Source organism: Acomys russatus, chromosome 14, assembly GCF_903995435.1.
Source record: "Acomys russatus chromosome 14, mAcoRus1.1, whole genome shotgun sequence".
Taxonomy (NCBI): Eukaryota; Metazoa; Chordata; class Mammalia; order Rodentia; family Muridae; genus Acomys; species Acomys russatus.
In genome coordinates this window covers 15,392,098-15,407,247 of record NC_067150.1, presented here as the reverse complement: position 1 = coordinate 15,407,247, position 15,150 = coordinate 15,392,098, and the positions used below count along the sequence as shown (strand labels likewise).

The 15,150-nt window shown below is 53.3% G+C and overlaps 1 protein-coding gene across 1 annotated transcript; it reads right to left on the bottom strand.

Annotated features, from left to right (window-relative positions):
- Window positions 1-6,186: 6,186 nt before the first annotated feature.
- On the bottom strand, window positions 6,187-14,013 carry Icam5 (intercellular adhesion molecule 5). Its single transcript, XM_051155969.1, is given in 13 exon segments — window positions 6,187-6,562; window positions 7,300-7,563; window positions 8,023-8,262; window positions 8,354-8,632; window positions 8,710-8,952; window positions 10,664-10,814; window positions 10,816-10,913; window positions 11,009-11,263; window positions 11,477-11,714; window positions 11,716-11,765; window positions 12,259-12,579; window positions 12,718-12,987; window positions 13,844-14,013. Coding segments are annotated over 13 exon segments (2,754 nt in total). The 5' UTR covers window positions 13,926-14,013; the 3' UTR covers window positions 6,187-6,299.
- Between the last annotated feature and the right edge of the window lie 1,137 nt (window positions 14,014-15,150).

Below are 15,150 nucleotides of genomic sequence, written 5' to 3'. Positions count from 1 at the left end.
CCAGTGAGGGCAGAACTTCGGGCAGCACATATGGTCATACATTTTGTTTGGAAGGAGAAATAGTCAGATGTGTGATTGTTCACGGATGGATTGGCTGATGCTCAGGGACTTGGAAAGAGCATGACTGGAAAATCGATGAGAAAGACATCCGGGGGAAAAAGTGTGTGGATCACTCCATATAGGCAAAGGGTGTAAAAATATTACATGGGAGCATGTGTGTCCCATGAAATTGAAAGAATGAGAGGCCTAAAAGATTTTTTTTAATTGCCTAAACCCCGATATAAGAGACAGGCAGTTAGCCAGTCCCAGGAAGTAACCGGGGAGTGCATGAGCTAACAAGATAATGTTCCTTAACAGGCCACCACAAATGGCCTATCACCTATCTAAGGGTCTCCAAGTTCTTTGAAGAAACAGGCTTAAAAGAAAAAAAAATTCAAGCTCACAGCTGCAACCAAAGATAGCATTATCTGATAGCAACTGACCCGCCCCTTGGAGGTGGGATTACTAAGAAACACACTTCTCTGAACAAATAGCAAAAAAGGAGAACAGAAGTTAAATCGTTTGGGCATTAGACCCCCTTATGTTAACGAGGATCCCCCCTGCTTGGGAGGCACTGGGAGGGAGGAACTTATAAAAAGCCCCGCCAGGTCAACGCCCAGGGTGGCTTCCAGAGACCTTTGATTTGGGGTCAGGTGTGGCCCAGCCTGGGCTGAATTAAAGATTCCTCTTGTGTTTACAGCGGTTTCAAGTCTTCTGGTTCTGTTTTGGGGATCAACCTGGGCGAGGCAAAATGCTCATCAAAAAGGTGACTTCAGGCAAGGAAGCCTTCGTGATCAAGTGACCACCCATTCATTCTGTGGACTCCTTCCCTACCAGTCCTGACATTGCCCTATGGACCCCTGGATAAAGTGCCCATGGTGGTAGAGATGGGGGTTATGCATGGGCTCCCCAACATGGACTTCCATTCACCAAGCTGATCTGCTGTAGCTGCTGTTGAATACCAGATCTGACAACAGTAGAGACCAGCTCTAAGCCCTAGGTATGGCACCATTCCCCAGGGTGGCCGGCCAGTGACCTGGTGGCAGGTCCGCTACATTGGACCACTCCCTCTGTGGAAAGGACAATGCTTGGTCCTTACTGGAGTAGATAATGGTTATTCTGGTTATGGATTTGCCTTTCCTGCATGCAATGCTTCCAGCAAAACCACCATCTGTGGACTTAGAGAGTGGATTATGCATGGTGTTCCACACAGTATTCCTTCTGCCCAGTGGAAGGTCCAACAGTCCAGTAGTGGGTCAGCCCATTGAGGCTGGCTGTCTCAGCTGGTCTGCAGTATATGCCAGACTCCTGAAGAAGGAAGCTGTAATGCCAGGAAGGAGCGACTAGGTCAGAAGCAATGCTGTGTGCAATACCATGGATGAGGCATGCGGGAGATTTTAACCCACTTTTTAATTTTTAATTTTATTTTTTGTTATTTTGTTATTTTTTGGCTTTTCAAGACAGGGTTTCTCCGTGCAGCCCTGGATGACCTGGAACTCTCTCTCTAGACCAAGCTAGCCTCAAACTCACAGAGTTCTGTCTGCCTCTCCTGGGACTAAAGGTGTGTGCCACCACCGTTGGGCTTAACACAGATCTTTGAGGAGGCCAGGCTCCCACTTGGGCCACACCTTCTACAGACAGCCTTTATAAAGGACATGGAAGAAACAAACTTTTTTTTTTTGCCTGCTTACTCTCATTCTTGAGAACAAGTCCACTCCTTCGTTAGAGCCTTCTTCTTCAGGAGTCTGGCATATACTGAAGATCAGCCTCCAACACCCAGCCTCACGGATTGACCAACTGGTCGTTATTTTGTTTGTTTTTCCAATACAGGGTTTCTCTGTGTAGCCTTGGCCATCCTAGACTCACTTTGTAGACCAGGCTGGCCTCAAACTCACAGCGATCCACCTGCCTCTGTCTCCCGAGTGCTGGGATTAAAAGTGTGTGCCACCACGCCCGGCTGAACTAGTGATTCTTGGACCTTCAGTTGGTAAACAGCCATTGTTGAACTAGCTAGACCACAGCCTGTAAGCCACTCTAATAATCCCCTTCATGTGCGTGTGTATGTGTGTATTATATGTTATACATAAGCACATATACTTTATAGATACAATATATATTACATAGAAGCATACACACACACTAGTTCCTCTAGAGGGCAGGACAAGGTGATATCCCGAGCCACCATCCCATAACAAGTGATGGGTGACAGAGGCAACCTTGGTGTAGCACTCTGAAAGTTGTCACCTGTTCTCTGCAGGTGTCAGGTGATCCCAGAGGCTCACAGCTGGAAGACACTCAAGTCAAACATAGCAAGGTCTAGCTAGCACAGCATGGATGCCCAATCCATTGCTTTCTCCACAGAGCATGGACGGAAGGCTCTAAATCAGCTGCTGTAACCCTCAGTCATTCTCTCTGAGCCGTTGTGTTTCTGTATCCTGGAGCTCCTCCACAGAGCCTCCCCACACTCCCCAACCCTGAGGAACTCAGTGAGCCTCACTCAATCTGCTCAGACCTAACCGGGCACAGAGAAGAAAGTGGTCCTGCTCTCCCCTGCTGCTCCCGCTGGCTCCCTGGGTCAGACAGGCCCTGGGCTGGCATGTGGATGTAGCTGTAGCCTTCAGGGAGTCTGTGACTGGGCAAACCATCTCTACCCCTAACATAACCTTTTGCTGGGGAGGAATATACCCTCTTTAGAATGGAGGATAACTACCAGCCCCCGGGCCGGCTTGCTCCTTTTCACCTGGGTTGTTCTGTCATAGGTGTCTTCTGGGAACGGCTCCCCGGGCTTGAAAGCCTTCTGGAAGCTCCTTGGCACAGTCCGGCTTCTTTCAATCTTTTCCTCAGGAGCTCCAGCTTGCTGGGGATGGTGGCATATGGCTCTCCTCCTCCCTCGGGGCTGATGGCCACCAACCCAGAGAGGCAAGAGGAGCAAAAGAGTAGACACAGGGCCTGGAATGCTGTAAACACGATGGAGATCGGTCACTCTGGGAACCACTTCAGGAGCTAGTTCAACTTTAATCCGGAAGAACAAAGGCTATATAGGCCTTGGGGAGTGGGTGGGGCTTCCAGGATAGGCGTTCATAATTGGATGAAACCAGGCGTTTTTATGATGCTTGTTTTGCATTTGGGAAGCAAGTTCCTACCATATGAACAGGAACACAGTACCTAATTAGCCTATAGGTGCAGGGAAGGGAGAGCTAGCAGGGAGCTGTGTCAAGGGCCATCTATCAAATGTGGTTAGGGGCATCTATGTTTAAAGACATTGCCAGATAGAGTAAGGCAGAGAGCCGGAGGCCCTGCTGGGGAGAGTGAGTTCTGTCTGCACCTAAGGCTGAGCTCAGTGGCTAACCAGTCTGGGAAGACTGCAACCACAAACAGCAGCGCCCTTCCAACAGTGGCACGGGCCTTTAATCCCAGCACTCCAGGAGGCAGAGGCAGGCAGATCTCTGTGAGTTCGAGGCCAGCCTGGTCTACAGAGCACATTCCAGGCCATCCAGGGCTACAAGGAGAAACCCTGTCTCAAAAAACAAAAGAAACCACCAGGAACTACCCTGGACAGGAGGACTTTGTGAGCCTCGAGGAACCTTGAGGTGGCAGGTAGGAGTGAGGAGATGATTCAGGGTGGGGAGGGCCCAGCAGAGGCTTGCCCTCGGCCTGCGCTGTCCTGCTTCCGTCCCTGGCATAGCTTTGCTGTCTCTGGCTCTGCTTTCCTGTTCTCATCTCTGCTCATTAAATGTTTGCATCTGAGCAACCAATGGCGACAGGAGCTGCCTAGACCTGGTTCCCTCACCAGAGCTGGGTGTTCCTGCTTTTCAGGGAGCAGAAAATGAGAAGGAGGCCTCAGAGAGAAGGGCCCAGCTGTTGTCTCCTTCTGCCTCTGCTCTCAGAGCCTGAGGGGGATGGGGCTGCACAGTGGGGGTTGCAGCGGATACCCACGTTTATCTACAGTGAATTCTGATAGGCAAGACCGGGAATAAACTGAGACACAGGTGGACACAGGAAGGCCAAGGTGTTTAGCGCAGGGCAGTGGTTCACTCCTTAAGAGGAGGAATGCCCCAAGGACAAGAACCCATTGTTGAAGGCCTGTGTGTGTGTGTGTGTGTGTGTGTGTGTGTGTGTGTGTGTGTGTGCGCGTGCGCGCACTCCCGAGTACACGAATGTGTTTATATAAATGCACATGTGCAGAAACGTGAAACTTCAGGTGTACATCCTTAACTTCCTCAAACGTCATCCACACGGGGCCTTTTGTTGTTGTTTGTTTGTTTGTTTGTTTGTTTTCAAGACAGGGTTTCTCTGTGTAGCCCTGGCTGACCTGGACTCACTTTGTAGACCAGGCTGGCCTTGAACTCACAGTGATCCGCCTGCCTCTGCCTCCCAAGTGCTGGAATTAAAGGTGTGCATCACCACACTCAGCTGTGGACTTTTTTTTTTTAAATTAAGTAATTAAATTGCTTTGGTGTATGTGTGTGCGTGCACACACACTCGTGTACACATCATAGTACACAGGTGGCAGTCAGAGGACAGTTTTCAGGGTCAGTTTTCTCCTACCACTGTGGAGGTCCAGGGCTGAACTTACGTCACCAGGCTTGTCACTGCGCACTTTTACGTGCTCATTCCCACCAGGATCTCGAGCTACCTGAACCTTGGCTAGGCTGACAAGGCCAGGCGGCTATATAGTAAAGCCACAGGGATCTGCTTATTCTGCTTCCATCGCTATGACACCCTTTGTGTGTGGGGACATGTGTGTGATGTGAGTGTGAAGGCCACAGAATGTGGGGGTGGGGGGCCAGGAGGGAATCAAAGCACACTTTTTTTTTTTAAAGCACACTTTTATGCAGTCTGTTTTAGCCTACCTTTTTGTTTCCAGGGATGAACCGTGGGCTGCCAGACTCATGCAGCAAGTATCTTTCCACACAGAGCTATTTGGCTGGCCCATACCCACATCTAATTTTATGTCAATGTTGGGGATTGAACTCAGATCCTGTTTACCAACTGAGCCCCCATAACATTCTGTTGGTTTATTTTTGGGGTGAGGGCTCTTGTCCCAGACTGGCCCTCCCACTGGATACTCACCCAAGGGTTAGTTCCAACTTTTGATCCTCCTGTCTCCAGGCTCTAGAGCCAGGAATAGAGAGGTTTGTCACTCACACCTGGCCCCACACCCTTTACTCAGCCCAGAAATACAAAGATTAGCTGGGCATGGTGGCACCTGACCTGCCTTTAATCCCAGCACTTGGGAGGCAGAGGCAGGCAGATCATTGTGAGTTTGAGGCCAGCCTGGTCTACAAAGCGAGCCTAGGACAGTCAAGGCTACACAGAGAAACCCTGTCTTGAAAAACAAGAAAAAAGAAAAAGACAAAAGAAATGCACAAACTACTGGGAAGGAGCCAAGATAGCGGTGCTCGTGCTGGCTAAGGGACCTTGCTCTGTCTATAACCAGGCCTGGGAGACCCAACAGATCAGAGGGCGAGCAGCAGGCAGAAGAGGTACGTGGTGTAGAGGGGAAAGGAGCTGGTCATCACTCACCCAAGTGTCCTTTGATTGCAGGAAGCTGCATCAAAGGTCATGTTCCATCTCCAGGTCTCAGGGCACAAAGATGGCTCAGAACATACCAGAAACATGGGAATTCAGAATAATAGAAGAAAGGAAAAGTGCTTTGAATGAAAAACTTTTTTTTTTTCTGTGTAGCCTGGAACTCATGCTGTTATCCAGGCTGACCTTGAACTCAGAGATCTGCCTGCCTCTGCCTCATGAGCTACACAGAGAAACCCTGCCTAGAAAACAAAACAAAAGAAAAGGAAAAGGAAAAAAAAATAGGCATCTTTACCTGTCTGAAGACAATGTCACTTCCTCTCAGCAACTCAGCTGTTGAGCTGTGTATAAATCTTCAGGAGGAAAAAAAAAAGTACATATATAAAAACATATATACAAGCCAGGCCCAGTGGCCTACACCTGTAATACTAGCACTTGGGAGGCAGAGGCCAGCCTGGTCTATGAAGCGAGTCCAGGACAGCCAAGGCTACACACACACACACACACACACACACACACACACACACACACACACACCCCTTGAGACTGCGATTCAACCCTCATTGCTGTACTAATGTGCAACAGATTATAATCAGACACAGACTTAAACTCCTTTATAAAAACTTTATTGAAGGGAATGGGTAGAAAACGGAGGTGATGCCCTTGAAGTTGATTAGTTAGAGAGCAAACAATACATACGTCCACCCCCCGGGAAGTTGGGTGCAGGCTCAAGAAGTTGTCAACTGGATGGCGAAGACCTCGCCATCTGCAGGTGACTCCGCAGTGCCCGGGGTCTCTGCTCCACCTTCCGCTCCCGGTGTCCCGCCCGCGCCATTGAGACACACCGCCTCGCCTGAGCTCTCTGCCTCCTGGACGTTGTACTCGCCCTTCTTGCAAGCCGTGGATTGCACGTAGAAGGCCAGGCCGGCCCCCGCAGCCAGCAGCGCCAGGCCCCCTGCCGCACCGCCCACAGCGACCCACAGCCATGGACCTGTGGGCGCAGACCCTCACCAGGGTGGGCAAGCCCCCAGTCTCCCCTGAGCCCTCCATGTACCTGTCATCTTAGCCCGATGGAAGAAGAGGCCCCAGGAAGGCCTTTCCAGCATCAAGGGGACCCCAAAATACCATGTGATTATAAGCTCGTGACCCCTTTCATACCCTCCTAATGACCCAATACTTCCCATATTCCTAAGGGGGACAGCTTGGAGGGACCAACTCAGCCCTCCTGTAACTCTGACAGACCCCTGCCCCAGGACAGTCATGACTTGGGGCCACCATCAACATCACTGACCCCAGGGTCAAATGTTTCTTAGCTCCTAGCACTCATTCTAATGGGACACCTCCACCGGTCTGTCCTAGGAGGTCCTTTCTTCCTTTTGTGAGTGTTTGAAATAGGGTCTTTTGTGGCATAGGCTGGCCTTGTACCCCCTGTACAGCTGAGGATGAGCTTAAGCTCGGAAGCAACTGCCTCCACCTCCCAGGTTGCTAGGACAAGAGGTGAGCAGTATTACCCTGACTTCCGGTCCATTCTTGAAGCCTTTAGTTCCTTACTCTAACCTGTCACCAACAGCCCCACCCACCAGGTGATGGCCTCTGCCTTTGGCCTTGCATACTTAGAGTATACATACAAGTATTTGAGGCAGAGTCGGGGTCAGTAACCCTAAAGCCTAGGTTACTCTTTGGTGCGTGTTCCTGGCCCCACTTCCACCCCAGGAGCCCACCACTCACCGGCCACGCGCACTGTGATGCGACGCGCGTGGCGCCCGTGCGCATTGGTGGCTGCACACTCATACTCGCCGCCGTGGCTGCCCATGGCGCCCGCCACGCTCAGAGTGCTGTTGTTGCTGGACAGGCCGAGGTTGAGAGCCCCTGGGGGCGCGCGCCAACTGATCTGCGCTGGAGGCCAAGCCTCTGCACGGCAGGTCAGCGTGAAGTTACCGCCTGGCCGCACGCTTGAGGGCGAGGCCGCCAGCTCAGCCACCACAGGCCGGTCTGCAGGGGCGCGAAAAGGCCGCTTAGCACTGGGACATTAATCCGACATCCTTAGGAGACCTAAGCCCACCCCTCTTGGGATGGGTGGGCAAAACCACTGCCACCCAAGATAGCCCCACCACCTGCTGTGGAAACAAAAGTCCTCTTTTCTTACTGAGGTGGGTTGAAAGAAGTCCCTCTGAATTCCCCATGGGCTTGTGTTTACCCCACTCCCACAACTGGGGTAGGGGCAGAGAAAGACAGCGAACAAGTGAGAGAGGGCCTATGTAATCTTGGGGTACCTTGTAGCTCTTTGTAGACCAAGCTGTCCTGGAACAGAGATCTGCCTGTCTCTGCCTCCCAAGTGTTAAAATGAAAGCTTTGTGCGTGCTGAGCAGTCTACCCACGTGACTACATCCTTAGTCTTCACAGAGCTTTTCTAGCGATCTGAGTCATTCATTCAGCCTTATCCTCACTCACATTCCACACCCACAGTGATCGTCCGTGAATCCGTGCCATGGGCGTTGGTAGCCACACAGTGGTATGTCCCTGCATCCTCTCGGGACACTCGCAGCCTCTCCAGCTTGGCGGCACCCTCCCTGGAGCAGCGGACCCGTGGAGAGGGGCGGCCCCTGGCACTGCAGGTCAGCACAGTCGACTCAGCTCCTTCTAGCCAAGTCTGGTGACTTGGGCAGCTGGATTCATCCATCTGTGGTGGCGCTGTAAATCAGCCACCAGAAGGAGGGGCGTCAGAGAAGGCAGGGACCCTGGGACACCCCTACTTCCCGCCCACCAGGGCTCCCCCGCTCACACTCCGCCCTCACGACAACAGTTTTGACCGTGGAGCCGTGCCGGTTGGTGGCGTTGCAGAGGTAAATACCCGGTGACAAGTTATTAGAGATCATAGAGTTTCTAGGACCAGGGTTTGAGGACATCAGGGGCAATACTACCCCTTCGCTGGCACCCTCGGAGCCCCGGCATTCCACGAGTGGTTCTGGTTTCCCATCAACTTCACAGGAAAACAGCTTTCCAGATCCTTCTACCCACGTCCAGTTGCTAGGGCAGCCCAACTCCTCAAAACTGGGACCATCTAGGAAGCAGGGAAATAGGAGTTCACACTGAGGGCATAGGATGTCGGTGTGGGCTTCCCCCAGGCACCCTACTCACATTCCACCGTGACCGCCACATTTTTAGCCGCTGATCCTCTGGCATTGATGGCTTCGCATCGGTAAATGCCAGCGTGCTCCCGGACCACAAGCAGCGGCCCTTCCATGACTTCCTCCTTTCCAGAGCGCACACAATTCACGCTAGGCGGTGGGACCCCATGTGCCACACAGCTAAGAGACGCCTCCGTTCCCTCCAGCCAAGTAAGATGTTCTGGGCAGCCTACGCTGTCCAGCGCTGGGGCATCTGGAACAAGTTTTTTTGTTCGTTTGTTTCTGGAGACAAGTTTTCTCTGTGTAGACCAGGCTGACTTGGAACTCAGAGATCCATTTACCTCTGCCTCCCGAGTGCTGGCTTTAAAGTGCTCCACCACCCAGCAGATAGTATTTTCTTTATTTATTTTTAGGTTTTTACTTTTTTGAGACAGGGTTTCTCTGTGTGTAGCCCCTGGCTGTCCTGGAATCACTCTGTAGACCAGGCTGGCCTCGAACTCACAGAGATCTGCCTGCTTCTGCCTCCCGAGTGCTGGGATTAAAGGTGTATGCCTCCACCACCCAGCTCGAATTTTGGTTTGGTTTTCTTTCTTTTTCTTTCTTTCTTTTAAGATTTATTTATTTATTATATATACAGTGTTCTGCCTGTATGTAAGCCTGCAGGCCAGAAGAAGGCACCAGATCTCATTATAGATGATTGCAAGCTACCATGTGGTTGCTGGGAATTGAACTCAGGGCCTCTGAAAGAGCAGCCAGTGCTCTTAACCTCTGAGCCATCTCTCCAGCCCGATTTTCTTTTTTTTTTTTCTAAATATTTTTATTTTTTAAAAAGATTTTATTTATGGCTGGGCGTGGTGGCACATGCCTTTAATCCCAGCACTCAGGAGGCAGAGGCAGGCTGATCTCTGTGCGTTTGATGCCAGTCTGATCTACAAAGTGAGTTCAGGACAGCCAAGGCTACACAGAGAAACCCTGTCTCGAAAAACAAAAAATAAACAAAAAAAGATTTTTATTAATTTTATATATGAGTACTCCATCTGGATAGACACTTGAATGCCAGAAGAGGGCATCAGATTCCAGTATAGATGGTTATGAGACACCGTGTAGGTGCTGGGAATTGAACTCAGGACCCCTGGAAGAGCAGACAGTGCTCTTATCCACTGAGCCACCTCTCCAGCCCCCAGATTTTGATTTCAAGACAGGATGTCATAGCTCAGGCTGGCCTCGAACTCATTATGCAGCTGAGTACTATCTTAAACTCCCCTCCTTCTGCCTCCTTTTCCTAGGACCTAGGCTACCATTGTGCCTGGCTTATGCTGTGCAAAAGGTGGAAACCAGGCCTTTATGCATGCTAAGCCAACACTCCACCAACTGAACTGCAGGCCCAGGCCCAGGTTTGGGTTTGCAGACCCAGCTGATGTCCCTAATGATCTTCTGCTTCCAGAAAGGGTTTGAGAAGCTATATATGGGGTCTCTTTCCCCTCCCCCTTCCTGCCCCCCCCCCTTTGTTTTGTTTTTGAGACAAGGCTTCTCTGTGTAAGCTTGGGTGTCCTGGAACTCGCTCTGTAGACCCAGCTAGCTTCAAACTCACAAAGATCCTCTTGCCTCTGCCTCCTGAGTGCTGTGATTAAAGGTGTGAGCCATCATCACTTGACGGGAGACATTTCCTTAGTTTGGCTTGAACCATTTTATTTATTTACTCTGTGTGATATGTGTGGGAAAGCATGTGGTGATGGGCCCCTTCCCTGAAGTCTCAGAGTGCTTTTGGCTGATTCCCACAAAACACCCTTGGGACCTTCTCGGGTACACTGTCTTGATTGATTGATTGCCTGTTCTTGCCAGACTGTGCCAGTCACCATGACCCTTCTCTTCGAAGTTTTCCCAGCTGCCGCTGACTCTCCTGTAGGCCAGCCCACCTGGCTCTGAGAACAGAGAGATGAGCATGCACACCTCTCCCTACTCACACTCCACGGTCAGGGTCACGTCCTTGACCGCCCGGCCTTGGCCATTGACAGCTGTGCATCGGTAAGTGCCTGCTAGGGCGCGGGTCACTGGACCCAACAGCCCCAGCGCCAGCACTGCCCCACCGTCAGGCCTCGCACAGTGCACTGAGGGGTTCTGGGTTTCCACGGGCCTCGCAATGGAGGGTCTGCTCTGGACCCTCTGGCCACGTCCAGCTCCTGGGACAATCCAGGTCATCCAAGCGAGGTGCATCTGCGGCCATGAGACAGAGGAGATACCATAAGGTTAAAGATGGGGACGGTAATACCATTCTTGGCGTCACAGAGATAATGTGAACACCCACTCACACAGGACACGAAGCTCAGCGCTCTGGTTCTTTTTTAGAGTCTCCCCATCCACTTCGAGGGCAGCGTCGCAGAAGAAGCCCCGCTTGTCGTCGCTCTCCGTCACATTTAATTGGAGTTCAGCAGGCTGCCCAGGGGCCGCAGCTGGGATTCCCTCCAAGGTAACAAGGGCTTGAGCCCCTGCCCAGCAGCTTATCGTCACCGTCTTTCCCTCGGGGGCTTCAGGCTCACTCAAAGTCAGAAGAGGAGCTGGGAAGCCTGGTGGCGGAGCATTAGGTGGGGTTCACTTGCCACCCCTCTCTCAGGTAACTCAACCCCATCTATTCATTTCCAGCTGCCTTCTGCTCCTGCTCTGGAGCTCTCCGGCCTTGCCTGTTCTGAGGTAGAGGCCCCGCCCACTTTGTAGGCTCCGCCCACGTGAGACTCTGGCCCCAGCCCCAGCCATTGAAGCCCCTCCTCCATTCCCCTTACTGTAGACAGTCAGGTTTTCCTGGGTCTCCCTGCTTTCGCCCCCGAGGGTTACGCTGCACATCAGCTGTCTGGCGCCTTCCTGTTCTGTGCTTGCGGTAGCTGTGGCAGTGGCCACGAGGCTGTCCCCATCGTGGGTCACATCAGGATGCAGCCTCTGATCTCCCAGCGAGAGGGAAACCCTGGCTTCTGAGGCTGGAAACAGTCCGTCTAAAGTGCAGCTCACCGGCCTTTCTGAGCCCCACTTCTAAGAATCGGGGAGCAACCAGGTTCGGGGAAAGTGGAGGCAGGACTAGGGTAGACAAAGAACAGAGCGCGAGTTTACGTCCTAAGCATACAGCGGGAACCAAGCAGTTGACACATATTATTTGGTTTTATCCTAAAAACAGAAGGGCCTGCGAGATGGCTCAGCGACTATAGGCGCTTGTCGTCAAGCCTGAAGACCTGATTCGATCCAGGACCCACATGGTGGAAAGATTGCACCAACTCCCACAAAATTATCCTTTAACCTTACACACGCACCGTTGCATGTGCATAAACGCATGAACACACACTCTGTTTCTCTCTCATTAAATAAATGCAAAAAAATATACAGAGTTAGTGCTCTTGTTGAAGCACTGCTAAGCTTTTGGGTATCTCACTATGCTACACTGGCTGGATTTAATTAAACTCACAGACATCCGCCTTCTGTTTCTGCCTCCGGAGGGTTGGGACTAAAGGCGTGAGCCGCCACACCCGGCTGCCTTTAAACTTCTTTGAACCTGTCAGTTAGGGTTCACACTCACCAAAGGTGCGGAGTTGTCTCGGGGCCGAGCTGTTTGCAAAGAGTCCCAGGCCGTGTGGCCGCAGGTCAAGCTCCGCGAGGCATGAGAAATTGACCCCATGGTCCTCCCTGCGGGCCAGGACCGTGGCGGTGAGCACCGCGCCCCGTGCTCGGGGTGGCTCGCCTATGAAACTGCGTTGAGTTAGCTCCTGGGCGCCCCGCAGCAGGGTCAACGTGAGGCTCGCTCGGGGTCCTGCTCCCGGGACCCTGCAGCTCAAGGTGAAGTTCTCGCCCACCGGCTGCCAAGTAGGCAGCGGCATTAGCTCTACTCGATCCGGCCGCTCTGCAAGGGACCAAAACCTCTGCTCTAGCAAGTTGTGGTGCTCACCGGGTACGCATAGGAAAAAGGGCGTGAGGACGGGTGGGTAGAGCTTGAAGAGGAGGTCCCGGGACCCAGGGGGCGTGTTCACCCAGAACTCACGATAAGTTCGAATGAGCCCTCGCGCCTGGAGTGTACGGCGCGCGCAGCGGAAGAAGCAGACCGGCTGGGTCTCAGGCTCTCGGATGTCCACCAGCTGCCGAGCCAGCCAGCGCAGACCCCTCTGGGTCCCGTTCCGGCGCAACGAGGTCTCCAGGCCACCGCGCTCCGGCCGTGGACAGTTAGTGCTGCAGTTGAGCCACAGCGAGCCCCCACGCTCCACAAGAGCCACGCGGGGCTGAAGGTCCGCCCAGAAAGGTTCTAGAGCGACCGCTGCCCAGGAAAACGCGGGCTCAGCCTGGGGACACCCCCCGCCTCTCTAAAATCTTAGCTGCCCTATGTCCCAAACCAGAGGTGTCTGCAAGGACGAGGAGAGACCACCGCCACGGGAGTCCCGCATCCCACTCAAGCTTCCAGGAGGGGCGTCCCTGGAAGTCTTGTTCTCTAAGGCAGAGATGGCGAAACTAGGTGCGGAAAGGATGGGGTCTCCGATGCACACGTCAATAGTGAGGAGGAGGAGACTCCAGTGGCGGGGGTGGGGGTGGGGATGGGGAACCAAATGATTCTTAAGACCCTGACTGATCGTCAGGAAATGGGGGAGAGAGACACTGAGGCTGGGGGCAAAAGCAAAGTAGAAATGAGACTGAGTCAAAGCCTTAAAGGAGACTGTCCCCAAACTTGAGTAACTTGGACAGAAAGCCACAAGGCTGGACTCCGGGAAGGAAGCAGGGGGAAAGCCCCAGGAAGCCGGTTGCCAGGGCTCCAGTTGGAAGGGGGAACAGAGCCTCTGAATCATGATAGTTGAGATGGGGTCTTTGAGGATCATGAATAGGGATGATGCCAGTCCGTGAACCATAGGGCACGCCAGAGCAGGAGAAGAGAGTCACAGTGTCTCCTGAGCAAGGTTGGGTGAAAAACCCCGAATCCGGAAAAGATGCTGGGTTCAGATTAGAAAGAGGTGTGTTGGGGTGGAGGAGGGACGGGGAGAAGCCCGGGCTCCAGGTGGTGGCAGAAGCGTGGGAAGCGAGTAAAGGGCGGAGCCTGGAGGGGACACTGGGGCCGCCTTCTCGAGTCCTTCAATTCCGCCCCCGCCTTATCCACCTGGCTCCGCGGGGCGGGCTCTTCTTACCTGAGATACCGAGGATCCCCAGGCCCAGGGCAGCCCAGAGGCCGAGGAGCGCTCGGCGTAGCCCTGGCGAAGGCCCCGGCATTGCCGCCTCTGCCGGGGAGGGGAGAACGCAGGAGGCGAGGGGATTGCGAGTGATGGAGAGTGGGGCTGGGAGAACCGCTCAGCGCAGCGGGTGGAGTGTGGGGGTGGCAGAATTGCGCCCAGGGATTGGTTTAAACGTTGGTAACTTGGTTTCTAAGGAGGGGGCGGTGACAGAGGCAATGATGGGGGGCGAGCTGACGGGAGGCGAGCGCGCACTGGGCTGCTCCAGGCCTTAGCGGGCGAGCTGGCCAAGCAAGATCGGTTCCCCACGGTCGGTCCCCCGTGGGGGAAGGGGTTTACGTGGAGGTTGGCCTAATGGTCTAAAGCCTTCTGGGGTCGACCACGCTCTCCCGCGTCATCCGTGGCGAAGGAGGGGAGGGTTGCTGAGAGGCCCTGCCCAAATCTCCACCATCCTAGGTATAGATTCTGAGGCAACTCGCTTAGGCTCCAAGCCACGCCCACTCTCGGCCCCTCCCACCAGCGCCCCTTGGAGCCAGAGTGGATGGTGGGGTTACTTGAGTTAGCTTGGGGATACGTGGTATGCAGGAAAGGTGGTTATAAGAGGAGGATGTGAGCTTGCCTCTCTTAACTGATGCTTTGCTTTGACCTCCAGCAGACTGTGAGGAGGGGAGCCCCGCCCCTGATACCTCCTCTGCGCACGCGGGCGAAGGAAGAGGAGAGCAAGTGCCAGCGAGTCTCAGACACGTGTGCGTGTGCGCAGCATTCGCCGGCGTCTAAATTAGAGTCTACTTCGACACCAGATCTGTATTTACCCAGCGTGCAGCGGGAATGTGTCTACAACGCGCTGTGAGCGGATTTTCTCAGGAGAGCATCTGCCGGCTCCTTTCCACGAGCACCGCTGCCTCGGCTGGGCAACCAGTGCGAGATTCTGTAACCCCAGTTGGACCAGTTTGGGGACACTTTTGATCTCACATCTGACCTCAATCTTTGACACCCCTCCACACATGCGTACCTGGCTCGGTGACAACAAACACGTTCCCAGGATGCAAGCCTGTGACAACCACGTGGCCTGAGCAATCATCTCTAACTTGTTGCTATGCCAGATGTTTCCTATCTGGGTATTAGCTTTCTCTACTACATAGAGTACACCCCGTCTACTCTGGAGTTTTTCCTTCTCCCAAACTCGCCCCCCCCCGCCCCCCATTAATGATAACGCAGAGGGACCAAGTCTAGCTCCACCCCCTGGGCCGCCCTAGTAATCCACA